Below are 27,423 nucleotides of genomic sequence, written 5' to 3'. Positions count from 1 at the left end.
CGAAAAGAGGGAGGGTGAAGGCTCAGGTCAGTGAGCCGCAGAGCAGCTGTTACTGTCTCAGCCGTAGCTGCTCGGACCCTCCAGGTACGCGGTGGGGGGTTTTTTATCGCGCGCATGCGCGAGCCCTCCTCCCTTCGCCCCTCGTGACCGGGCCGCCTGGGGAAGTTGGTTGCCACAGAGACGGGAGTTCGGGGGGATCGGGGAGAGCCGGCAGCGCCTGCGGGGAAAGAACGAAGCCGGTGAAGCTATGCCTCGTCGTCAGGGGAGCTGCGAGGCTCCGTGGCTGGCGTTCCAACAGGACTGCATATCGAAGAAGGGCAAGCTCTTCCCCCACGAGTGCGAGGAAGGGCAGAGTTTGTCCCGGCGGGCTGCTTTTACGAAACGCGGGCTCGGGTGAGGAGCGTGGCGGCGACTCGGGGAGGTCCATTTCATTGCACAGAGGCAGGGCGGCGGCGGGGCGGTTTCTCCGATAGGTATCGCCTGGGGAAGTTAGAGATGGGGATAGATATTTGGGGGCGGGGGTTGTGGTAAAGGAAGAAGGGTCCTTCTTTATGCTGCTTCCTCCCCTCATCCTCTTATTTGTTCTGTTAAAATTCGGGTGAAGCAACAGCCTGGCCCACATGCGGTGGGAAGATTGGGTTGAGGGTCCTTCTGACGTATTGATTGATCTGCCAGCTTCACTGGTGGTGGTGGTGGTGGAAGTCTTGGGGATGTCACACCCGCTTTTACTTTCTCTTTCCTTGCCCTCCTTTTGATAAGGCATCTTAAAAGTTCATGTGACTTTTCTCCACCGAGTATGTATGAACTTTGCAGTGATGTTTGCTTCCTCCTCTCTTAATTTCTGTTGCTGTCTTTAAGGATGTTGAATTGCTGTTTTGTTTGCCAGGGTTCGGAATGGATGGCAGTTGTATATTTGTCTTGAAAGCACCAGGTTTAGGTAGGCTGTGAACTGAAGGGAGCTTGGGTACAGCAGTATTGCACAAAGGGCAAAATGAACAGATGGTGCAGTTTGCAGGAACCTGTTGCATATTTTTTTTAAATAAACTTTATTGATTATAAAACTAAAATATCAAACACATACACAACACAGAAGAAGAAAAAGGAATAGGAAAAAAGAAAATGATTAAAAACTAACAATTCTACTATGGACAGTCTATGGTTCCTTGTTTGTTATCAATATTGGTGATATATTTACAAATACATCTTATTGTGAATATATAATTATGATTTACATTTTATGTTGTTTACTAATATGTTGTGACTGGGAGGATTGAGCCTGCTGGGAGTTTTGAATGTGATGCATCTGAAGATGGAAGGTTTGAGCCTGCCGTGAATTTGGAGTCTGAGGCATCAGAGGACACAGATGTGAGCCAGGAGGATGAAGGAGTGTCGGAGACAGGGTCTTCTCCAGAACCTTCCCCTTCATTCATACCTCATGTGTCAGCAGCTGATCCACAGAATGAGCCAGAGGCTTTGAGTGAGGAAGAGACTGACGGATGTTGGCTTGATGCTAGGACTAGAAGAAGATTGAAATGTCAATCACAATCTGAAAGGAGACATCAAGCCAGGGATTAATTAGAGAGACTGACACGCCCCTCCAGGGGATTTAAGGAGGCGTGCTGGCTCTCAATCTTTGCTTGGAGCAAAGTGCATTTTGGGATTCAGAAGAATACGTTTGACCCTCTTGGATGCAGCGTCGTGATTTATAGTCAGCTCGGACTTGCCAGACAGATTCTAGGAAGACTGCCAAGGACTGTGTAAACAGAAACATTTAACTCTGCATTGTCTGTGTTCGTTTGTTTGAGCATTATAACTGTTAGGGATAACATTGTTTTACCCTAACTGTTTTGGGTAAAGATAATAAAATGATGAATCATGGTTTGTCAGATAAAGTGTATGTGACTTTAAGCTAAAGGAATGTAATTAAGGGTGCAGCTGTAAAAGTACTATATAAGCAGCAAGGCACTCTCTGGCTCTTGCTGGCTTATTGAAGACTGCGTTCTTGCTGGATCGGGGAGGAGAAGAAGTGTTGGATTACTTTGAAGATATTTCTCAATGGAGAGAAGATAAGTTTTGGACAGATTTATTATATGTGTACTGACACTGGCTATTCGACACGGACTTTGAAATTAGGGTATCCTCGACAAGACTTGACTGAATTTGGTATTTGACTAATGGACTGTTTATAATGACTATGCTATAATTCTTAAATGGAATAAATTATAATTTTTGATAGCACAAGCGTATCTGTATTTTTACTGCGTGTTAACTAGAAAACTTATCTCACACATTTACCTGTCTTCCTATCTGACTTCGCTGCACATTCTGTTTAGTTTGTTTTCCTTAACACCCGTTGGGGAATCCAGGCTTAACAATAACTTTGGAACTTTGGATTCTCACCTGTGGGTACATGGTTCCTTGTTTGTTATCAATATTGGTGATACATTTACAAATATATCTTATTGCGAATATATAATTATGATTTACATTTTATGTTGTTTTATGTATATTTTCTATTTTTGTTCTATCCAGTCATACCAGCATTCCCAGCTTCTATATTATTCTGATGTTTCTTTTTCCTTAAGTGCAAAGGTTAGCTTATCCATCTCTGCACAGGCTGTTATCTTTTGAATAACCATTTCCTCTGTTGGAATATCTGCTTGTTTCCAACACTGTGCAAAGGTTATTCTGGCTGCAGTAAGAATATGCAGTATTATATATTTGACATTTTTAGAAATTTGTCTATTAAATATCCCCAATAGGAAGAGTTCTGGTTTTAATTCAGTTTGCTCTGCCGTTATTTCCTCTAACCATTTTTTTATTCTATGCCAGTATCTTTGGGCTTCAGTGCAGGACCACCACATGTGAAAGAATGTTCCCTGTTTCTTTTTACATTTCCAGCAATTCAGATTCATGTTAGGAGACATTTTTGCTATTCTCGAGGGTGAGAGATGCCATCTATAAAATGTTTTATAGGCATTTTCTTTATTTGCTGCTGATTTTGTAATTTTATTATTCCTTGTCCAAACCTTTTCCCATTCTAATAATGTAATGCCACGTCCTATGTTTCTGCTCCAAGCTATCATGTTGCCTTTGACTACTTCCTCTTCTAATTCCATCTCTAATAAATAATTACAAAATTTAGTTATTTTTTTTTATCTGGACCTAATAGAATTTTATCTAATTGTTGTGCCTTAGTATAAATTCCAAAAATTTTCTTGTCCTGGCTATATCTATTTTGAATTTGCAAATAAGCCCACCGGTCTACTTGTAGCCCTTGTTCTTGGAGATCTTGCCATGATTTTAAAGTTCCTTGCGCATCAAGAAGGTCTTTGTATTTTATCATTTTATTAAGATCTAGATTATTTGGATGTATCATCGCCTCCATCGTTGAGATCCAGATTGGGGTTTTTGAATAATGTTTTTTTTTATTTTGTTCCAATTAGCCAATAAGGAATCTCTAATTATATGTCTGTGGAAATACTTTTCTTTTTCCAATGTCCCATAAAAATGCGTGCCATCCCCTCTGTAAATCATGGCCTTCTAAAAATAAGATCCTTTTATTCGACAGATTTACCCACTCTTTCAACCAAAGTAAGGAGGCTGCACTATAGTATAATTCCCAATTTGGGAGTGCCATACCTCCCCTGCTCTTCATATCTTGCATTGCCTTTAGGTTTATCCTCGTTTTTTTTCCCTTGCCAGATAAATTTGGTAATTATCTTGTTAAGTTCCACATAGTAATTTTTATGAATTTTTATTGGTATTGTTTGGAATAAGTAAATAAATTTGGGCAGAATATTCATTTTTATAGTGGCAATCCTCCCTAATAAGGAAATTTGCAATTTAACCCATATCTCTAAATCTTTTTTGACTTGCTGTAATAATTTATTATAATTATTTTCCATTAGAGTTTTGCATTGAGCTGTCAACCAAATTCCTAAGTATTTAACTTTTTTTACTATTTGTAATCCCGTTATCCTTTCCAATTTTAGTTTTTGTTTTTCTGTTAAATTTTTAATTATTAATTTCATTTTCCCCCTATTAATTTTAAGTCCTGCAACTTCCCCAAATTGATCTAACTCTTTCAGTAATTCTTGACCTGTTTCAATTGGTTCCTCTATGAAAAATACCATATCATCCGCAAATGACTGGAGTTTATATTCTTCTTTTTTAATTTTTAGTCCTTTTATTCCTGGGTTCTGTCTAATTCGTGTAAGCAATGTTTCCAAAGATAATATGAAGAGCAGGGGGGATAATGCCTGACTCCTTTCTCTATTTTTATTGAGAGCGTGTACTCTCCATTAATTATAATATTCGCCTTTTGTGAATCATAAATTGTAGTCACGATAGTTTCAAATTTAGTGCCTAAATTCATATTGTAAATTTGTTGAATTAGGAATTGCCAATTTAGATTGTCAAAGGCCTTCTGTGCATCCAAGAATACAAGGGTTATTTGTTTTTCCGGATGGGCTTCATAGTATTCCAAAACATTTAATACTATTCTTAAATTGTTCCTAATTTGTCCATTAGGAAGAAATCCGTTTTGATCTTTATGTATATATTCATTCAATATTTTTTTTCAATCTATTTGCTATAATTATGGTAAATATTTTATAATCAGTATTTAACAGGGAAATTGGTCTATAATTTTGTATATGTCGTAAATCTGAATCTTCTTTCGGAATCAACAATATCAGTGTCTCCTTCCATGAATCCGGCATTCTTGCCGCTAATAGGACCTCATTATATACTTCCACCATGAGAGGTCCTATTTGTTCTCCTATTTTCTTATAAAGTTCCCCTGGTATCCCATCGGGTCCTGGGGTTTTATTGTTCTTTTGGTTTTCTATTGCTGCTTTTAACTCGGCCCACATAATATCTCTAATTAACATTTCCTTCATCTCCTCCTTAATTATTTTATCTTTAGTAATACCCAAATAGTTTCTTATCATATCCTCATTTACCTCCTTCTTTTTATAAAGATCTTCAAAAAATTTACATGCAATTTCCTTTTTTCTGTTCTATCCCTTGTTGGGCATCCCCGTTCTCATCTATTAATTGGTAGATCAATCTTTTTTGTTTTTCTTTTTTAAGTTTATAGGCCAACCACCTTCCTGGTTTATTGGCCTGTGCAAAAAATATCTGTCTGGCTGTATTTAACTTTGAGACCATTGCTTCTTGTTCGATTAAATTAAATTTATGTTTAGTTATTATCATCTGTTTTTTCAATTTGCAATCTTTTGGGGGTGTTTTGCAGCTGAATTTCTAATTCTTTGATTCTTTGTTCTAATTTATTTTGTTGGGTGTATTTTTCTTTATTTCTTTTAGCAGTATATGATATCGTTGAGCCTCTTATTATTGTCTTCATTGTATCCCAAATATTCTGTTTCGTAGTTGCCTCATTATTATTTTCTTTTAAAAAATAGTCTAATTCCTCATCAAGTTTATTCATAAATTCTTTCTCTTTAATTAGCTGTGTATTTAAGGTCCACCTTTTCCTTGGTTTCTTCCTGCCTTTCCACACTATCTGAATCGGGTTGTGATCTGCCTATTCGTTTGGTAAAATTTCAATCTCTTTTAATTTAGTAATTCACCATTCATCCACACCATATCGATTCGTGTCCATGATTGGTGAGGGTTGGAGTAAAATGTAAGTTGCTTTTTCTCGGGGTTTAATTTCCTCCACATGTCTATCAAATTTAATTCAATCATCATTTCTTCACATGTTTTTGGTAGTTCTCTTTTTTTTTTCTCCCCCCCCCCCCCACTATGATCTTTCTGGTGGTCCACAATAGCATTGAAATCCCCCAAGATGCAAATATTCCTTTTATCTAATTCCACTAATTTCCCATGTAATTGTTTAAAAAATTCCTTTTGGTTATCGTTAGGGGCATAGATCACCACTAGTAGAATTGGAATTGATTTAATCCAAATTTGTAACACCAGAATTCTTCCATTGGGATCTATCCAAATTGGCTCTGCTTTCATATCGTCTTTCACATATACTGCTATCCCTTTCTTTTTCCTAAAAGCTGCTGGCGACGTATACAAATTCCCTAGCTTGGGGCATTCTAGATATTTTTCTTCTTCCTTCCTTATATGAGTTTCCTGTAAACATATTATATCTGCATTTTGTTTAATTAATTTGGTTAATATTCTTTTCCTTTTTATCCTAGAGTTTAGGCCATTTATGTTAATTGATAGTATTTTCTTTTCTTCATCCATCACCTAATTGACTCTTGCTCTTTGTCTTGTAGTTACTCCTGTCTCTCTTTGTGGCTGATTGTGCGTCTTTGGTTCTTCTCTCTCTTGATGTTGTTTATTTTTCGAATTCCTACAATTCCCATCTCTCTCTCTTTTTTTTTTATTTTGGTAGTCTTGGTCATCTTGCAAATTCATTTCTAACTCGTCTCTACTACTCGATTCTTCATGGCCTGTCAGTCATTCGTAGAATTCTTGTGCTTTTTCCACGGAGTCTACTTTAATTTTTCTTTCTTCCCAAGTGATTAGCATTCCCTCTGGGATTAGCCATCTAAATATGATACCTTTTTGGTTTAATTGGTTCGCCAAGAATTTATAATCTCGCCTCTGCTCTCTCACTCTTCTTGGGATTTGTTTAAGCACCAAGATTTCTTTTCCTTTGTGTGTAATTGTTTCTTCTCTAGAAATTTTGTATATAATATCTCGAACTTTCCTTCTGGCAAATCGCACATGGACCTCTTTTGGATGTTTATGTCGTCTTGCGTAATTTGTGCTCACTCTGTATACTTCATCTAACTCTTTCAGAATATCGTCCTTATCTTTTTCCAATAGGTCTGCTAATATTCCTGCCATCACTTATTCTAAGTCCTCTTCTTTAGTTTCCATTATATTTTGGAATCTCGGATATGCTGCAGCCTTGTCCATTTCCAAATATACCAAGGAGTCGTCCATTTCTTTACTCACATTTCTTAATTGCTGAACAACCATTTCCAGCTTCTTTTCCGTTTGTTCCGTTCTTTTCTCAACCTCCTTTATTGTTGATTCATTCCTTTCTAGTGCTTGCTGTATTGTTTCAGTTTTTTGATCCAACTTTAGGATGTCTAGTTTCATTTCTGCCTTTAAGTTTCCCATCTCTTCTTTTAGTTCATTTGTGTCAGCTCTTGATTCGATATGATTTTTTACCACTATTTCCTGAAGCTTCAGCATGGACTCTTGTAAAGTAAGAAGGGTCTATTGAATATTGGCATTCGTGACGGTAGGTTGTTTTTCTCCAGGTAGAGTTTCTTCAATTGTCTTTTGTGCCATCACTGAGGTTGATGGCATTGAAGTTGTTTGTATTGAAGAGGTCTGTTAGGGATAACATTGTTTACCCTAACTGGTTTGGGTAAAAATAATAAATAAGTTATCATGGTTTGTTGGTTAAAGTGTGTGTAACTTTAACTATAAGAATGTAATTAAGGGTGTGGTTGTAAAAGCACCATAAAAGAAGCAAGTCAATTGCAGCTCTCTCTCTCTCTCTGGCTTAATGATCCCTAATTACTGGATGGATTGATGACTGCGTTTTTCCTTACTGGAACGGAGGAGAAAAAGGAGTGTTGATTTCTCAACGGAGAGAAGAGATAATACGGACTGATTTATTGTAAGTGAACTGACATTGGCTATTCAACACGGACTTTGCAAATTGAGTATCCCCGACTGGACTGACTGAAATGATACATGACTAATGGACCGTTTATTTTGACTATGCTATAATTCCTAATGGAATAAACTATATTTTTGATAGCACAAGCGTATCTGTTTTTTACTGCGTGTTAACTAAAATACAAACTTATCTCACACATTTACCTGTCTGCCTATCTGACTACGCTACACATTCTGTTTAGTTTGTTTTCCTTAACACTCGTTGGGGAATTCAGGCTTAACAAGGTCTTCTTTCCAGTTTTAAACATCGTATTAGTGACAGAGGTCATTTCTTGGAAAAATTGTTATTAATATTAAATTGTATTAAATTATATTAAATATGTTGTCCCAAATTAACATTCACTATTGAGAAGTATCAACTATAAATGGCCACTACGCTAATTAATATGATATGTTACAGGATTAACCTCTCTTATCAATATATATATATATTCCAGAACACTTTTACAGCTAATTTCTAAATCAAATATCTGGATTTGTAAATCTTAATAATATATCAAATTTCTCTATTTAAATTTAAATACTATTGACCTGTATATCTATAAGTGCTATAGAATCCCAAATCTAAAAATAGTGTTATGAAATTATATTTCAAATACTTACAAATCTAAATAAAGATATATTAACCTTACTATACAATAATTAATTAGTTAATCTATAGTAATCACAATCACAATTAATTATTTAATTCAATCTAATCAACGCCTATAATCAAATATCTATACCTAAATAATTATCACCTCCCTTTTTGTGTGTGTTATAACCAAATATAAACTACAATATTTACTAATGTATCAAATATATATAAATTACATGTACCACATTCAAAAATCAGTTAAGTTGATGTCAAGAAATAATTGTTGCAATCCGCAAATTTAAAAGCTTAAAGTGTCTTAATATAATTGTTCAGTTCTTCAAGATTCCTTCACCGAGCGCACCGGAAAAACAGAGTTGCTGAGTAATGTCTCCGATTTCACTATCTCACCACACTTTCTGCTGTAGTCGTTTCTCCTTTCGTTTAAAAGTTTAACAAGTCAATTTTTAGATTCAAATAGTCTCTTTCTTTAATAAAACTTCTCCACTTACTACAGCTCCAGTCCAATAATCCAAAAGGAGACCAGTAAATTATTCAGTTTCATTCGTGGAATATTTAAAGTTGTAATTTAATTCCTTACTTCAAGTCTCCCCCCATCTCAAGTTCGTCCTTCCAATTTTCCCCAAAGTCCACAATTCAAATCCTTCAAAGTTCCCTTAAATTAAATTGTTATTCTTCTTTTTTTCTCTCCCCCAATTATTATCAGTCTCTCAGATCCCTCCGATTCTCTTATCTTTGTCCGATCGCTCGCGTCCTTACCCTCTTCCGTCTCACGAGCCCTTTCGCTTTCGCTGCCGCTCATATCTGCTTTGGCCGCTGTTTTCGGGCTTCGCTCTGACTAAGATACTCCAATATTCAACGCTCAATCAGGATCACAAATTCTTTCACTCGCACTCTTCGTTCACCACAGTCTGTCACTCACTTGCTTCCTCTTGTATGCAACGATCAAGGCTTTAGGACCGCCATTGCTGACAGTCTCTTGTTGTCGGTCTCCACAGGGTTTCTCTATGTCGCGATGAGAATCGCCTTTTCCACACTGCGACTTGAGTCTCCCCACAGTGGCACGCTTCTCTACAAGATACGTGCACCCCTAAGGGTCACTCCAACAGCAAGAGGAGATAACGTGAAACCCAGGACGAGCTTCAGCACCTCCATTCGCCCATATCTCGTCACCGGAAGTCCACCTGTTGCATATTCTATGAGCTGCTTTTCACTTAGTACAATAATTTGTATCCCAGATATTGCTTACCTTGGCTCTACTGCATGGTGTATTTCCACCTCTTTCCCAATAGCGTAGATTTTCAGTAGTCCATTGGGAAGATTTGAAGAAATCATCGTCCTTCCACTTTATCAGTTTATATGGGCTACTTGAATGGTTTGGTTGTAGTGTGAAAGTATCTGCCTAGCTATGCTTCAACACAGATTCATTGTACCTGTCTTGGTGTTTCTTGTTTTGTTAGTTTCCAGTGATGAGTCTGTGAGATGAAAAGATACCCATAATTGAGACTATGCCTATAGTTTAATAGTTGTTTGGGGGGAGGTGATTTCTTTAGCTTCTCCTTTGCTTTCATCAATATTGCAATCTTTATTAAGAATATACAGGTAGTCCTTGACTTACAACCTTTCATTTACTGACCGGTTACACCAGCACTGAAAAAAGTGACTTATGACAGTTTTTCACACTTAAAACTCTTGCAGCATCCCTGTGGTCACATGATCAAAATTCAGAACTTGGCAATTGGTATGTATTCATGGCAGTTGCCATTTTCCGGGGTCATGTGATCACATTTTGCAACCTTCTGACAAGCAAAGTCAATGGGGAAGCCAGATTCACTTAACAATTGTGTTACTAATTTAACAACTGCAATGATTCACTTAACAAATGTGGCAAGAAAGATTGTAAAATGGGGCAAAACTTAATTGTCTTGCTTAGCAGCAGAAATTTTGGGCTCAGTTGTGGTTGTAAGTTGACTACTTGTATTTTTAACATTGCTTGGTTGTAGTTTGCTCTGGTCTGGAATCCTTTTGAAGCACAATCTCTGTGCTCATAGAAAGTCTGTGTGCAAACATATGTATCCATGTGTTTGTGCACACATGTAACAGCCAACATTTCCTATTTTTACAGGGGGGAAGAGATGGCTGAAATCAGTGACCTTGACTGTCAGATTGAACAACTGCGGCGCTGTGAACTCATCAAGGAGAGTGAAGTCAAAGCCCTCTGTGAAAAGGCCAGGCAAGTGTTTGTAAACTTCTGAGCAGTAACTGCTTTTATATGACAGCATGCAGGTGATGTGAAAGGCAATTCCAGATGACACATCTCCCTTTCCCTTCCAACAGAGAGATCTTGGTGGAAGAAAGTAATGTCCAGAGAGTAGATTCCGCAGTAACAGTGAGTAAGGGTTTGGGGGGGATGCTTCATAATACCTTAGACTGGCATGGTAACATCAGCAGTCTGGCAAACTTTTTTATCCTTGATGCATTTTTCCCTAGGTTTGTGGGGATATCCATGGCCAGTTCTATGACCTTAAAGAGCTATTCAGGGTGAGTGCTGAAACCCACTAATTCCATGCTGCCTTCTGCTTTTGGCTTGCTTTCTGTAGATTCCCTAATTTTATGGGTAACTTTTTCATGTGTTTTGTGCCTTTATGCGTCAGGTGGGTGGTGATGTACCTGAGACCAACTATCTTTTCATGGGAGACTTTGTTGACCGAGGCTTCTACAGTGTTGAAACATTCTTGCTGCTGCTGGCACTCAAAGTAAGGAAAGCCTTGATAAGTCAACATTGATTTTTTCTTTCTTATTTAAAAGTCAGTATGTGTTAGCAGTGATGCCAATTTGGCTAATACCTTTTTAAATCTGAAGACTAAGCTAAATGGATCTACTTCTTTTTACAGGTCCGTTACCCGGACAGAATCACCCTTATCCGTGGCAATCATGAAAGCAGGCAAATCACCCAGGTATATGGGTTTTATGATGAGTGCTTGAGAAAATATGGCTCTGTCACTGTGTGGCGCTACTGCACTGAGATTTTTGACTACCTCAGCCTCTCTGCCATTATTGATGGCAAGGTGAGTATGCAAGTATAATTATTGAATCATGATGAAATAAGGATCTGAAGGAGACCAGATTCTAATTTGAAGGACTAACTCTGAAAAATAGTGGAAAAAACAAATCATTATTTTACTTGCCAAGACATGTAATTATGGGATAATCACTGGTGGCATGGGGCTGATTCAAATGGAATGTCTTCCCTTAATTCAAATCTAGCACTCAGTTGTTTTTAATCAAATACATAATACCAGAGACTGTAAAGGAGTAGGAGGGCACATAGAGATTATGTCTCTGGGGTAAGGTGATCAGAGAAAAAGAGTGAGAGTTTAAAGATGGAGGGAGGTCCATGATGTATACTGTATAAGTGTGTTTTTTCTGTTCAGATTTTCTGTGTCCATGGTGGCTTATCCCCGTCCATCCAGACGCTGGACCAGATCCGAACAATAGATCGCAAACAAGAGGTCCCTCATGATGGCCCCATGTGTGATCTTCTTTGGTCTGACCCTGAAGGTACAACTATGAGTCTTTCTTTTTCTGTGTGTGTGAATATTATCTTGATAGTAGATACTGTAATGGCTGACGTGTACAGGTTTGGTGGAATCTGATAGGAATAGGACATGCCAAAAGTAGTGTTGAAGACTATTGTGCCTGTAATTTTGACTCAAAATTATACTACTGTGTTTCCCCAAAAATAAGACTGGTTCTTATATTTTTTGGCCCACCAAAAAAGGCACCAGGTCTTAGTTTCGTGGAGGTCTTATAGTTTCCCCAATTTTTTCCCGTACCGGGAAGGCTGCAAGCTGCCCCTCCCACTTAGCACCTCCATGACCTCACTAAACAGCTGATCTGCACTGCTTCAGAGCCTGAAGTCCTCTGCAAAACAGCTGAGCTGAGTCTGCATGTCTTCACTAAACAGCTCCGCAATATAAAATCAGATGTTTAGCAAAGACATACAGGCTCAGCTCAGCTGTTTTGCAGAGGACTTCAGGCTCCGAAAAGTGCAGCAGCTTTGCTGATCTGAGCCCGCATGTCTTCTCTAAACAGTATTTTCCTGCCGAGCCTTCAGCCTTGCTGGGATACGCTGAAGGCTTGGGGGGAGAGCCTTTTCGATGATCGGCAGGAAAATAGGTAGGGGGATTTTCCTGCCTGTCCTCCTTTTCTCAGTCTGTGCTGAGCTTAAGAAAAGGAGGACAGGCAGGAAATTCCCCTACCCGTTTTCCTGCAGAGCCTTCAGCGTTGCAATCCTGGGATACGCTGAAGGCTTGGGGGGGTAGCCTTACGGTAGAAGCCAGTAGTGGGATTCAAAAATTTTTGCGACCGGTTCTGTGGGCATGGCCATGTGACTGGGTGGGTGTGGCTTTTCTTTTTTTTTGCTTTTTGCTGCCCCCACCCATTTTTGGAGCTTTCTAGCCTCAGAGGAGCCTCTGGGGGCATTTTTGCTCCCCTAAGGCTCCTCTGGGGCTCAGGAAGAAAAAACAGAGCATGGGAGGGCATGCAGCACCTCCAAGCTCCGTTTGGGAGCTTCCTAGCCTCAGAGGAGCCTCTGGGGGGGCATTTTTGCTCTCCTAAGGCTCCTCTGGGGCTCTGGAAGGCAAAAATGGAGGGGGTGAGCTCCCTCCATTTTTTGCCTTCCTGGGCCTCAGCAAGGGGAATCCCGGCACAGCTGATCTATGCACAGCTGATTGTCAGGAGGGAAAAAAAAGAAATACCTTAGGCGAATGTCAGGTGGGCGAGTAAGCGAGCATCAGGCAGGAGGGTGACCGGGTTGGGGGTGTGGCCAGCCAGAACTTTCTACCAGTTCAGCGACCCACGTCACATTCTTGCTACCGGTTTGCCCGATCCAGTGTGAACCGGCTGAATACCACCACTGGTAGAAGCAAAGCACAGCCTGTTCCTTTCAAGCAACCAAATGTCTGTGTGTGTGAGAGAGAAAGAAAGAGAAATGACACGGGAGTAACAAGAATTGCAGGCAACGCTGTTTGAAAGGATTTCCTCTCTGCCCTCTCTCTCTCTCTCTTTCTCTCTCGCATACACACACACACACGTTGAGAAACGGAGGGCAGGCAACCGGGTAAGGGGGTTGACCCCCGCCTCTAGCTCGGCACCTGCTCAGGGTGGTGCCCCGAGGCCCGGCACCTGCGTGGGCCCACCCCCACCTGGCCAATACGACAAATGGGCTCCCTCGTAGTGCCTTCTCTCCCACGTGAAGCAGCGGCCGGTGCAGGCTCCATCTGCACGGCCATGAAGCGGGATCAGCATAGCCGGTTCTTGCCCACAGCATTGGCGGACAGGATTGGGTCAGAGTTGCCGCCAGCCGAGATTAGGCCACACTTGGTGAGCTGGAGGCACCACACACGTGCAACCATCGCCCAGGAGAAGAGTCAGACATGATATTCTTCCGATTAAAATCGAATTCCGATTTTTTGGAAATCGCCCACCCCCTTCCCCCTTCTTCTCCTCCTTCCCCTCCCCTCGGAGGCCCCTGAGTCAGGAGTTGCTACCGCGGCGCGGCTCCAGTCCTGCGTCGCCTCGGAAGGGAAAGGCAAAAGGAAGAGCCACGGCGGCGCTTTGCAACAGCAGCAGCGGCACCGGAGGCTCAGCGCGCAGCAGCTCCCGGTTTTGCCTTTCCCTTCCCAAGGCAACGCGGACTGGAGTCATGCGGAACCGCGCCGGCGGTAGCAACTCCTGACAGCCCCAGCTGGACACCTGAGCGGAGCCTGGGCGGTGCGAGTGGAGGCCGCTGAGCGGCAGGAAAAGGGAGCTGGGCAGCCACGGACCATCAGTCTCTCCGTGCAACACGCCACCGCCCGGCCCTGGCGAGGAAAGCAGCGGCGCTCCCGGGCGGCGGCCTCGGCCCCGCCCCAGGGAAGCGGCTGCCCAGCTCTGGAGCTGATCCACACGTGACCGGCTGGAAAGGAAGGGTGTGTAGCGTTGGTGTTGTGTGTGCGATTTCTTGGCTCGCGGCACGGGGTCTCTTTTGGCCAGCCCCGATTTTTTTTTCAGAGGGGAATATCATGCCTGAGAGTGTGCCAGAGCCCAAATGCTGAGCCTCACCAGCCTCGGAAACCAGGGATCTTGCAGGCATACTGGCCACGTAAAGGCCGCCCAAATCCCTGGGTTGTTTGCAACTCGAGCAAGCTATGCAGCCGTCCACCCCAAACCAAACGGCGGGGAGGCTTCGGGAGTACAGGCAGGAAAAAAGCCCCCATTTTCCTGCCGATCACCCAAAAGGCTCCATCCTGAGCTTTCAGTGTTGCAACCCTGGGATACCCCCAGCTTCCCAGCACTGCTTCAGGGCTTGCACAGCGCCGGAGGTGGGGAGGCCATTGGAGGAGCTCTGCGCGCCCCCGCCTGCTTCCGCTTCGCCTTTGCCAGGGCAGCAGGCGCTAGAAGGGTGCTGTCCTTGGCTGGGCAGTCCCCAGCATTGTCCTGAAGCCTCGCCGCCACTTGGTTTGGGGAAGACGGCTGCACAGCTCGCTCGAGTTGCAAACAATCCAGGGATTTGGGTGGCCTTTACGTGGCCAGTATGCCTGCAAGATCCCTGGTTTCCAAGGCTGGTGAGGCTCAGTGTTTGTGCTCTGGTGCACTCTTCTCCCGGGTGGCGGCTGCACATGTGTGGCGCCTCCAGCTCACCAAGTGTGGCCTGCTGATCTCAGCTGGCGGCAGATCTGACCTGATCCTGTCCGCCAACACTGCAAGCAAGAACCAGCTATGCCGATCCCACTTCATGGCTGAGCAGACAGAGCCCGCATTGGCCGCTGCTTCATGTGGGAGAGGAGGCACTACAAGGGAGCCCATTTGTCGCATTGGCCAGGTGGGGGTGGCCCAGGTGCCAGGCCTCGGGACGCCACCCTGAGCAGGTGCCGAACTGGAGGTGAGGGAGGGTCAACCCCCTTACCCGGTTGCCTGCCTTCTGCCGTTTCTCAACAAATGTCTGTGTGAGAGAGACACACACACACACACAAATGGAGAGGAAGCCCTTTCAACCAGCATTGCCTGCAATTCTTGTTACTCCCTTCTGTCCTTTCTCTGTCTCTCTCATATACAAACAGGCATTTGATTGCTTGAAAGGGAAAGGCTGTGTTTTGCTTCTACCCATGAGCACACACATCCCACAATCTTTCAGAATTGCCTGCCTTTTCGTCCTTTTCTCAAGCAGCAGCAGCCGGATAGAGGCGGCGGAGGGGGGGGACCGATTCCGATGGGCCGCATGGCTTTCTGCCTAATTGCCTGAAACATATCCAGGCACCCGGAGAGACAGAACTCCTGGCCCTCGCTGGATCAGCTGATCCGTGGGCCATGGTTAAGGGGCCGAGGTGACCGGAGAAGGGAAGGGCTGCCTCTTTGGCTGGCCGTGCCCACCCCCTTCACTAGGCCTTAGGCCCACCCCCCAAAATGAGGAGGACTTTCAGGGTAGGTTGTATTTTGGGGGGAAACATGGGTAGGAGCAGAATAGTTGGTGTTACTACATACCCTGATGAGACTGAAATACCTGTTCTTTACAAGAAGTTGAAGAGAGACTGCAGATTATATAGTAGTGGCCAAAATGAGGAAACCTTTTGGGAAAAGTGTATTTTTATGCCATCACTACCAAACAGGGAGATCTTGGTCTCATCACTCCAAATAACACTGTCCCATTGTTCCTCTGTCCAGGTAACATGGGTTTTAGCCCAGTTTAGTCTTTTCAGCCTTTGTTTGAGACATAAAAGTGGCTTTTTTCATGGAATTCTAGATTTTAGGCCAAATTCCTGCAGTCTACGCTAAACAGTCCTTGCACTCAACTTCATATTGCATTGCGCCATTTCATCTTGTATACACCCAGATTTTCTTCTGTCATGTAGGCACAGTCTCTTAATTCTTCTATCATCACTTGCTGTTGTGCACCTTTTCCTGCCTTTACCAGTGTGGTTTTGTAGTGACTGAGCCTCCTTATACCTCTTCAAAAACTTAGAAATGCCACCCTTGGTTAAGTTTCCACCAACTTTTCTTCTAATTTCTTTATAACTGTAGCCTTGTTCACTTAATAATACTATTTTACATCGCTTTCTGGGCAACCAGTCAACTCTTTGCACCATTACACTTATGCTCATTGGCTACAATCAGATGAAGGAAAGCTACCTGATATCAACCTAAGCAAGTTGTGCTTCCTTTTTCTGGTTATTTGGCTATAACTTTTCATAGAGTACAGATAATTGAACAAACTTTCTTGCATTACATTCTTGATTAAATTATCTTTCCATTGATATATAATTTTATGGTACTACTCCCAAAAAGTGGTGTTATTAGCCATCAAACCTCAAAAATACTCTTTTCCCAAAAGATTTCCACAATTTTGGCCACTACTGTATTCCAAGCACATTGTGATAAAGGTAAAGGTTTTCCTTGCCCAAGTCATGTGTAGGGCACGGTGCTCATCTCTGTTTCTTGGCCAAGGAAGCCAATGTTGCTGAAGACAGTTCCATGCTCATGTGGCCAGCATGACTATATGCCGAGGTATATAAAGCAAAGGCTCAGAACAAACGAAGACTTGCAACAAAAGTCAAAGATAATAAAAAGTTTCTTCCAACATATAAATAACAAGAAAAAAATCAAGGAAGCAGTCAGTCCACTAAGGAGTGAAGACGGTAAGGAAGTAACAGGCAACAGAGAGATAGCAGAGCTGCTTAACTCATTCTTTGCATCGGTCTTCACGCAAAAAGAAGCTATAGCTCAACCCACCAAAAACATAACTGTAAAAGACAGACCAGAAATAAAAATTAAAGTAAGCAAAAAAAATTAATAAGAGAACACCTGTCTGATCTTGATGAACACAAATCACCGGGGCCTGATGGATTACATCCCAGAGTTTTAAAGGCAGAGGTCATCTCAGAACCACTGCACCCTATCTTTCAAAAATCCTGGATCACCGGGGAATTACCAGAGGACTGGAAAAGAGCTGATGTGGTTCCCATCTTCAAAAAAGGAAAAAAAACAGACCCAGGAAACTACAGACCAATCAGCCTAACATCAATACCCGGGAAGGTACTGGAAAAGATAAAAAAAAACAGATCTGCCAACATCTAGAAACGAGTGAAGTAATAACTCGCAGTCAGCATGGGTTTGTTAAAAACAGATCAAGCAAAACCAATCTTATTTCATTCTTCAACATAGTGACTAAATTAGTAGACCAGCGAAATACTGTGGACATAATATACCTAGATTTCAGTAAGTCATTCGACAAAGTAGACCACAACCTACTTCTTGGTAAGCTAGAAAAAAGTGGGATAGATAGCATCACCTCCAGATGGATTCGCAACTGGCTGACAAACCATACTCAACGAGTAGTCCTTAATGGGTCTAAGTCTACATGGAGGGAAGTAAGCAGTGGGGTGCCACAAGGTTCCGTCTTAGGCCCAGTACTCTTCAATATCTTTATTAATGACTTAAATGAGGGAATAGAAGGGGAACTTACCAAATTTGCAGATGATACTAAGCTGGCAGGAATAGCTAACACCCAAGAAGATAGGCTCAAGATCCAGATGGATCTTGACAGACTAGAACACTGGGCCGTATCTAACAAAATCAAATTCAGTGTAGAGAAAAGTAAAGTCCTACACTTAGGCAAGAAAAACCAAAAGTACACATATAGACTGGGTGAAACCAGGCTTAATAGCAGTAACTGTGAGAGGGATCTTGGAGTCTTAGTGGACAACCAGCTAAATATGAGCCAGCAGTGTGCAGCCGCTGCCAAAAAAGCTAATGTAATCCTAAATTGCATTAACAGAGGGATACAATCAAGATCAAGGGAAGTACTAATACCACTCTATAAAGCCTTAGCAAGACCACACCTAGAGTACTGCATCCAGTTTTGTTCACCACATTATAAAAAATATGTTGAGACTGTAGAAAAAGTACAGAGAAGAGCAACCAGGATGAATAGGGGACTGGAGACTAAAACATATGAAGAACTGTTACAGAAACTGGGCATGGCTAGTCTAGTGAAGAAAAGGACCAGGGGAGACATGATAGCAGTGTTCCAATATTTGAGGGGCTGCCACAGAGGAAGGGGTCAAGCTATTTTCTAAAGCAGGGGTCTCCAACCTTGGCAACTTCAAGACTTGTGGACTTCAACTCCTAGAGTTCCTCAGCCAGCAAAGCTGCCTGAGGAACTCTGGGAGTTGAAGTCCACAAGTCTTTATAAAGTTGCCAAGGTTGGAGACCCCTGTTCTAAAGCACCTGTAGGCCAGACAAGGAACAATGGATGGAAACTGAACAAGGAGAGGTTTAAACTGGAAATAAAGAGAAACATTCTGACAGAACAATCAACCAATGGAACAGCTTGCCCTCAGAAATTGTGGGAGCGTTATCACTTGAGACTTTCAAGAAGAGACTGGACTGCCATTTGTCAGAAATGGTGTAGGGCAGGGTCCCCAAACTTGGCAACTTTAAGCCTTGTGGACTTCAACTCCCAGAATTCTCCAGCCAGCTGGCTGGTGAATTCTGGGAGTTGAAGTCCACAAGTCCTAAAGTTCCCAAATTTGAAGACTTCTGATGTAGGGTCTCCTGCTTGAGCAGGGGGTTGGACTTGATGACCTACAAGGTCCCTTCCAACTCTGGTTATCTGTGGTGCACAGAACGCTGTTACCTTCCCACCAAAGTAGTACCTATTTATCTACTCGCATTTGCATGCTTTCAAACTGCGAGGTTTGCAAGAGCCGGGGCAGGAACAAGAGCTCACCCCATCATGTGGCGCTCAGGTCTCAAACCCAGGCTGTCAGCTTTCCAGCTGACAAGCTCAGCATCTATAACTGCTGAGCCATAGTGCCCCTACATTGCGGAAGACATATATAATACATCTTGCATGGATTTGCAGTCATCAGCAAATCAAATGAATGGTAAAACTCTTTTCAGTCTTCCACTAAAGATGGTCAGACATTTTGTATCTCTACTTCAATTTCCTTCCCACTCCCAGAATTACTGTTTTAGAAAATTTTTAAAAGGGAGAACAACCTTGTATGGTGGAATATATGGGTGGTGGTGTGAGGTGTTCTACAGTGTCTCCTTGTCAGCTGATTGGCTTTCTTCTCCTCAGAGCTGCTCAGAGCATCCAGAAGTGGGTGGTGCTTCAGTCTCTGCATTCATAGGCTGAGCTTGATTTTGAGGAACGCTCCTCCTCCTCCACGTGTCTCCTCCACAGCGTTCCCCAGTTCTTGCTCAGCCTCGTGCGAGACAGGCAGTGCATAGAATAGCTCCTTGGCCGATTCAAGAGTTCGTTGTCTTCAATCGTTATTTCTTCTGAATTTCAGGTTGGATTTGCTTCTCTTTCAGTTAGCCCTGTGCAAGTGGTCAGTTCGTTTGATATCCACCCAGGGGAAGCACTCCTTTTGTACCCCCAGGGGTGGCAAGGGGGAAAGCTAGTAGTGCCTTTGCACTACCCCCCCAGCCTTCCTCGTTGTGCCGCTTCGCTCCCTTTCGCAGTCTGCGGCTTTATTTTAGTTCGGATTGATTCGTTTCGATTTAATCTCCCCTGCAGAACGCCGTTTATAGCTAGGAAAGGCTAATCCCCCCTTCCCTGCCTCTCTCTCTCCATTTGAGAGCCCAGGCTCATTTTTTGGCAGAGAAATTTGCCGCTGAGTTGCCTGTGACCCTTCGCATCATTGCGGCCGCCATTTTGGAAGCCTCCTCGTGGCCGCCGCCATTTTGTTTGTAATTTTCCTTGCTGTGTGGAATCTCAGCTCGACGTTACAGGACCCGTAGGCCTGTTTCAGAGCGATTTAACCTAACCACTAGCCATTTGAAAATTGAGGTTTGTCTTTTATTCTGGATTAATAGTTGGCTCTTCCCACAGCTTATTGTTAACTGCGCAGTAGCAGCAGCAACCCACACCCAGTGTTGCCTGGGAAGGAAGGTTGCTCAAGGCCCTAGTTTTTCCTTTACCTCACTGGGCCTCAGGCGTTCTCATTTCGGCTGATTGGTTTTTCTTTCCTTTTCGGTCTTGGTTAAATTAAAAATAATAATAATAATAATAAAAATAACAATATAAATAAACAAAATACGAACGGGGGAAAGTGAGACAATTATCAGGGCTCCCGGTCTTGCTACAGATTGGCCCCTGGGCGTGCCAACCGCCTTCAATCCGACTCATATTATATTCTGCAGTACTCATATTTCTCACAGAAATGGCAGAGGGTAACACCTCCAGAGGACCTTCTCTGAAGGCTAAATCTAAGACCCATCACTTGCGCAGACAGGCTAAGGAGACCTCCAAAGCCTCCCAGAGGGATGCCCTGAGGCGCTATAGGGCCCTGGAGAAGGAGATTACCAGGCGCTCCAAAGAGGCCCCTGCTCCAGTTCTACCACCCTCCACTCCCTCTACATCTGCTCCCCCCCCTCCTCCAGATTTTCCCTCTATATCCAGGCGCAGCAAATAGCCAGGCCTGGGCACTACATGGCAGCCTCGGAACACGAGTCTCATTCCGTAAGATCCATACCAAGATCGGAGCCGATCCATGGACAGGTACTCCTGCAGGGGGAGATTCCCCCTGCAGTAAGGGAGGAGGAGGAAGGAGACCTAGATCTAATCAGGGAAGAGGAGGAGTTTGACTTGGGGTCTATGCAATACAGTGAACCCCTTTCAGAGGTGGATCCATTGGAAGGAGAAATGTCCGAGGACGAGGGTCTCACTCCAGATCAACCCACCTTCGTGGGACTATTTAAACCACAATTATTCAAGTCCCTTCTATTCAAGGCCAAGAATATTTCGGGCCTAAATACGCAGTCACCCTCTGATCCCAGTCCCCTTGCTCCGGAGGGCCCAGAGGACTCCATCTTTAAACAACCCGTGGTGGAGGCCGAAGTCATCCCAACTCCTCCCATTTTTTCTGATCTGGTGGTTAAACAGTTGACCTCTGCGGCAGCGCCCCCTGCCCCGTCGGGCCACGATAAAAAATTCTTCAATTTGGACCCAGAATTTTCTCAATTATTGGTTACCCCAGAGGTTGATGAACCCATAGTGGGTCTCGCCTCTTCCTCTACCCTGAGTGACGCTCTGGAGGCCCTTAAGCCGGAGGAGAAGCGAACCGAGCTGGCCTTGTGCCGGGCACACCAGTCGGATGCCTGGGCAATCAGATCGGCCACGGCTGCCTCTTTTTTCACTCGTTCATCCATTCACTGGCTCCGCCAGCTCAAACAACACGTTCCACTGTCCAATGTCAGAGCGCATCAGGACATCGCCAAGATCACAGCCGCAGCTGAGTTCTCGGCTGATGCCACCTATCACTCTGTTAAATTCTCCACCAGAGCAATCACATCACATGTCACAGCCCGCCGTCTGCTCTGGCTGAAGCATTAGCAGGCAGATCTTAAGAATAAGGTAAAATTGGCTTCTGCTCCCATTGCGGGAAACAAATTATTCGGACCGTCCTTGGACCCCCTATTGGTAGAGGGTCGCAATAAGAAGAAATTTCTCCCCTCCCTCACCCGGAGGTCAGAATCTAGAACCTCGCAGCCCTTTCGGAGAGGTCCCTTTCGGCCCTTTTACCAGGCCCCCTTCTCCCCTAGGTACCAAAGGCCCCCACCCTTCGGGTCGGGTCAACCCCACGACCATGCCGACTCAGCTGACAGAAACAGAAGGGGCAGTAACTACAAAAGGCCCTTTCGGGGATCAGGTAGCCGGCCCTTCCGGCGCTCCAAATAAGCCATACGACTCCATCCCCATTGGCGGGTGTCTTAAAGCCTTTGCCAACGAGTGGGACTCCTCTACTTCCGACGCCTGGGTCAGGGACACCATCAGGTTCGGCCTTGCCCTTGAGTTCCAGTCCGCCCCGATTTTTTTATGCCATGCCCTCTTTCCAGGGACCGGACTAAGCATAACCTCATGGATGCCGCTATCCAACATCTAATTGACATAAAAGCCATCCAACCGGTCCCTCAGGCACAACGGGGGCGGGGTTTTTACTCCCATTTGTTCGTAGTCCCAAAGCATTCGGGGGGATGGAGAGCGATACTGGATCTAAAGCGACTCAACCGCTATCTGGTATATCGCAAGTTCAAGATGCACACATTGCAATCCATCCTATTGGGAACTAGACAAGGGGACTGGCTGACCTCTATAGACCTGTCAGAGGCATACCTGCACATCGCCATTCGGCCTTCCCATCACAAATTTCTTCGTTTTTGCTATAATAATCACTTCCAATACGTGGCACTCCCATTTGGTCTAGCCTCAGCCCCCAGAACCTTTACCAAGGTTCTAGCTGCGCCAGCGGCCCACCTCAGGACCCTCCCTGTGCGCCTTCATTGTTACCTTGATGACATTCTCATTCTATCACACTCTAAATATCAAGCAGTGAGGGACACTCAGGTTACCCTAGCCGCTCTCCAGGAGCATGGGTTTCTTATCAACTGGAAGAAGAGCCAATTGTCCCCTTCCACCAGAATAACTCATCTGGGGACGGTGATTGACACCCTGAAAGGGAAAGTGTTTCTATCTTTAGATAGACTCCTCAGTATCCAGAAATCCGTTAAAACCATCAGGCGTCTGAGGAGGGCTAACCTGCTGGAATTATCACAATTACTGGGAAAAATGATTTCATGTATTTCCATTATTCCCTGGGCCCGTCTACACACCAGATCCCTCCAGTGGTTCCTGCTTCCATACCAGAGATCCGGCAGAAGCAACTCAAAACTCAAGGTCAGGGTACCGCCAAGGGTCCTCACGTCCCTCCTTTGGTGGAGCAAATCGTCCATCAACAGAGGCTGCCTCTTCAAGGAGCCCCAAAGACTTATGGTCACCAGAGACGCCAGTCTATTCGGATGGGGCGCTCATGTTCAGTCCCTCACATCACAGGGCAGATGGTCAGTGACAGAGCGAGCATGCAACATAAACTGGCTGGAACTTCACGCCGTGCACCTGGCCCTTCGCAGCTTCCTCCCTCAGGTACGCGGCCACCACATCCTCATCCTCACAGACAATGTGACAGCCAAAGCCCACATCAACAAGCAGGGGGCCACACAATCATTACGATTGATGAGGGAGGCCGAGCGCCTCTGCCGCTGGGCGGAGTCCAACCTCCTCTCCATCAGGGCAGAACACATCTCAGGGTTATCAAACATCCAAGCAGACTGGTTGAGCAGGGCTACCATAGACCAGTCGGAGTGGCGCCTCCATCCATCCCTGTTCAAAGAGGCGGCATCCATTTTCGGGCAACCGGTAGTGGACCTGTTTGCCTCCCCCCTCAATGCCCAGCTCCTGAGGTTCTTTTCAAGGTTCCCATCCCAAGGGGCGGAAAATCACAATGCGTTACGTTGCCCTTGGCCCACGGGGCTACTGTACGCATTCCCTCCCCTAGCACTAGTGTCCAGGGTCATCCAGAAGTTGCTTCACGAGAAAGCAGAACTACTTCTCGTAACACCTTACTGGCCCAGATGTCCTTGGTTTGCGGACCTCCGCAGTCTCTCAGTGGCTCCGCCCTGGAGGATCCCATCAGACAGGATCTCGCTGTCTCAAGGACCCCTTCTCCACCCGGACCCTCAATGGCTCCAATTAACCGTCTGGAGGTTGAGCGGGACCGTCTGAAGAGGGAAAACCTATCTAGCAGGATCATTGACACTATACTAGCAGCCAGACGGCCCTCAACTATACGAATTTACAATGCCACATGGTCCATCTTTTGCAAATGGTGTGACAAGCTCCAAATTAACCCTGTCTCCCCCTCCGTTGCTCAAATTTTAGACTTCCTGCAGGAGGGACTCAGTAAGGGGCTGTCTCCTAACACATTAAAACGACAGGTAGCAGCCTTATCAACGGTTATCTCCTGTAAGGGAGTTGATTCCCTTTCTCATCACCCCCATATTCGGGCGTTTCTTAGAGGAGCCACCAATTTACACCCTCCTACTCTGCACCGGTACCCAACCTGGGACCTTAACAGAGTCCTTATCTCACTCACAAAACCCCCGTTCGAGCCCTTAAGGGAATCATCTCTACAGTTTCTAACATGCAAGGTAGTCTTTCTTGTAGCCATCACATCAGCCCGTAGAATTTCGGAAATTGCAGCCCTATCCATTAGAAGAGATCTCTGTGTATTTCACACTGATCGAGTGGTTCTCCGGCCTGATCCTACCTTTTTGCCCAAAGTCAATTCAGCTTTCCACAGAGCGCAGGAACTTATCCTTCCAAATTTCTGTCCCAAGCCATCACAGGAAAGAGAAAGACAATGGCACACACTGGATGTGAGACGCGCTCTGCAAATTTACATCAAACGCACAGAGTCTTTCCGAAAATCAGAGGCCTTGTTTCTCTCTTTTCAACCCAAGACGCAAGGGCACAAGATATCACCGTCCATCATAGGCCGCTGGATAAGGGCGGCAATTGCTAGATCATACCAGTCGCAGGCCTTGCAGGTACCCAGAGGTATCACTGCTCATTTCACCAGGAGTGCGGCGACTTCGGCAGCTTGGGCCACTCAGGCCCCAATAACTGAAATCTGCCGGGCAGCGATGTGGGCATCCCCGTCACCCTTTATCAGGCACTATAAGATTGATGTGTTTGCCTCAGCTGAGGCTTCCTTTGGTAGAAGGGTTCTACAGAAGGTTTTTAGAGACCCTGAGGTGGTTCCAGACCAGACGGAGCCCCTCCCGTAGGACAGGCCCAGCTTTGGTATGTCCCACTTCTGGATGCTCTGAGCAGCTCTGAGGAGAAAGGGCGTTGGTACTTACCTGATACGCCCGTTCTCTTTGAGCTGCGAAGAGCATCCAGCCCCACCCAAATTTCACCGTCTGGTGGGGTCTTGTTTCGGCCAATGAACCAGTAGTAGTTACGATGAGAGCACAAATCTTTCCTCTCGTCTTCGCAAAACTGGGGAACGCTGTGGAGGAGACACATGGAGGAGGAGGAGCGTTCCTCAAAATCAAGCTCAGCCTATGAATGCAGAGACTGAAGCACCACCCACTTCTGGATGCTCTTCACAGCTCAAAGAGAACGGGCGTATCAGGTAAGTACCAACGCCCTTTCTATTAGCTTGCAAGCCCAGATGTTTCCTTTTCCTAGCATTTGCCTGCCATTTGGTTTCCCTTGTGTCAACATTCTCTTCCTTTGCTACTTTAGACACTACAGGCTGGGGGGTTAGTCCTCGAGGTGCTGGCTATTTATTTGGCAGCGACGTGGTGGCGCAGTTCAATGCAGCAAATGATATCAACATGATTTGCCGGGCACATCAGCTGGTCATGGAGGGATACAAATGGCATTTCAATGGGACAGTTCTTACAGTGTGGTCAGCCCCCAACTATTGCTACCGGTAAGAAACTGCAAGGGTATGCCTGTGAATAGGAAGAACTATGGGATGGGGAGAGGGAGATTGAAATCAGCTGAATGTGTTGTCCAGGGATGTGTGTCATTGATGAAATCTGAAACACACCAATTTGACCCCTTTTCTCTCTTCCAACCACAGCTGTGGGAATGTTGCAGCCATCTTGGAGCTGGATGAACACCTTCAGAAGGAATTTATCATCTTTGAAGCAGCCCCTCAAGAAACTCGAGGCATCCCATCTAAGAAGCCTGTTGCGGACTACTTCCTGTGATTGCTGCTCCTCCCTCTTTCTCCTTGTGCGGCTTCTGTTTCCTATTCTGGATGGAATGGACAGCTTTTCTTTCAACCTTTGGCAGGGGTTCACCTCTCTATTTTCCTTCTCTCCCTTACCCTGGCCCTTGCCCAATAAATTCCCAGTTCTGGACCCCTTAGACTGAATTAGGCTTCTTTTCCCAACATTGCTGATAATTGGTATATCCCCCCCACCCCCCACCATTTTTTAGGATTTCTGCCTGTGGAAAACCCTGGAACTTTGTCAGCTGTTTCCATAAAAAGAAGTATCAGCCCAGGAACAAAGAAAAGTAGTTCTTTAAAAATCTGTAGATAAGTCACTGACTGATTTCTTGAGCAACTCTTGGTGGGGTTTTTCTATTCATGAAGCAGCATTGTCCAAGCAGGTGCCCTCCAAATGTATTGGCCTAAGGCTCCTATCATCCTAACCAACTTGGCCATTCTGAATTAGATGATGGGAACTGTAGCATAATCAAATCTGGAGGACACTAAGTTAGAGAAGGCTGCTCTAGAACAACTGGAAGTTATTGCTTAGAGAATATATACATGTCAGTTGATCTTGCAACGCCATGGTTTTGGTGCCACTCTGAAAGATTTAAGCAAAGAACAGGAAGTGCTTCAAACTTTTGCTATTTTAGGTTGCTGGAAGACCTACAGTGCTGTGGGTTTTTGACACTTCAGTCCGTAATTTGCTTCAGTTATATGGAATAGATTGAGCTAATATAGGAAGTCCTTCCTTTGGGTGCCATCACTCCTGATTCCCACTCTGCTCCATAAAAACTATATGGCCAGTGGAAGACTAGACTGTCTCCAGCATACTATACCAAAAAATCCTGATCTTGCAAAAATATTTTTTGTGGTCACTGGGGATCCAAATGCCCTTTGGAATCCATTCAGCTTTGGTGAATGGATTTATAAAATCTTGTATTGGCAGATCTGGTTCTTATACTTCTTCTCCCCAACTATGGAGATTGGGATCACATCATGCTAATGAATTTGACCAATGGGACATGTTTTCTCTTTTCTCCCTCTGATCTTCTGCCCCTGTGGGGATGAGGTAGCCACACATGTAATTCCCCAGGATGATGTCTTCCCCTTCCCTTCTTTACTTTTATTCCTGTGAAGGAATGTGCAATCCAGGTATCTATTTAGAGTTAGAAGCGGGAATTTCTTGCCATCTCCCATGATCTGTCTCTTGCTCTAATTTTATTTTGTTTTCATTTTGTTTTTCCTATTTACAGCTTTTAGATAAAAAATTATAATAAAATTAAGAAAAAGTGAGTATCTTGTGTATTTGTATTGCCACAAGTAATACGTAGTACATACCAAATTTTAGAGGGGCTTTAGCCCCACCCCTTTTTGTGACGTATTTTGTTTATAGCCCTGCCCATTTTGTGGCATTTTTGTTTACATTGTAGCTCCTCCCATTTTGTGACATCATAGAACCACCCCCTAATTACCATGGAGGGATGATGTCATAAGCCCACCCTCTTTACCCACAAACCCAAGTTTCCC

At 44.3% G+C, this 27,423-nt stretch overlaps 1 protein-coding gene across 1 annotated transcript; it reads left to right on the top strand.

Annotated features, from left to right (window-relative positions):
• LOC113426838 (serine/threonine-protein phosphatase 4 catalytic subunit-like) lies at window positions 1-27,185 on the top strand. The gene is made up of 9 exons (XM_026689246.1): window positions 1-84; window positions 10,407-10,514; window positions 10,619-10,670; window positions 10,772-10,822; window positions 10,936-11,037; window positions 11,176-11,349; window positions 11,716-11,842; window positions 25,416-25,605; window positions 25,759-27,185. Exons 2-9 carry the CDS (start codon window positions 10,417-10,419, stop codon window positions 25,886-25,888), a joined length of 924 nt encoding a protein of 307 aa, XP_026545031.1. The 5' UTR covers window positions 1-84; window positions 10,407-10,416; the 3' UTR covers window positions 25,889-27,185.
• The last annotated feature ends 238 nt before the right edge of the window (window positions 27,186-27,423 follow it).

Source organism: Notechis scutatus, chromosome 2 (assembly GCF_049901735.1).
Source record: "Notechis scutatus isolate UNSWTSFEM ecotype Mainland chromosome 2, rNotScu1.2, whole genome shotgun sequence".
In the NCBI taxonomy this organism is placed as follows: Eukaryota; Metazoa; Chordata; class Lepidosauria; order Squamata; family Elapidae; genus Notechis; species Notechis scutatus.
This window is presented reverse-complemented; position numbering and strand designations above follow the sequence as displayed.

Coding starts and splice junctions, on each gene's coding strand:
- LOC113426838 (XM_026689246.1), top strand. CDS start 10,417: ATGGCTGAAATCAGTGACCTTGACTGTCAGATTGAACAACTGCGGCGC. Junction 11,350..11,715: donor CTGCCATTATTGATGGCAAG/GTGAGTATGCAA, acceptor TTTTCTGTTCAG/ATTTTCTGTGTCCATGGTGG. Junction 11,843..25,415: donor TCTTTGGTCTGACCCTGAAG/GTACAACTATGA, acceptor TTGCTACTTTAG/ACACTACAGGCTGGGGGGTT.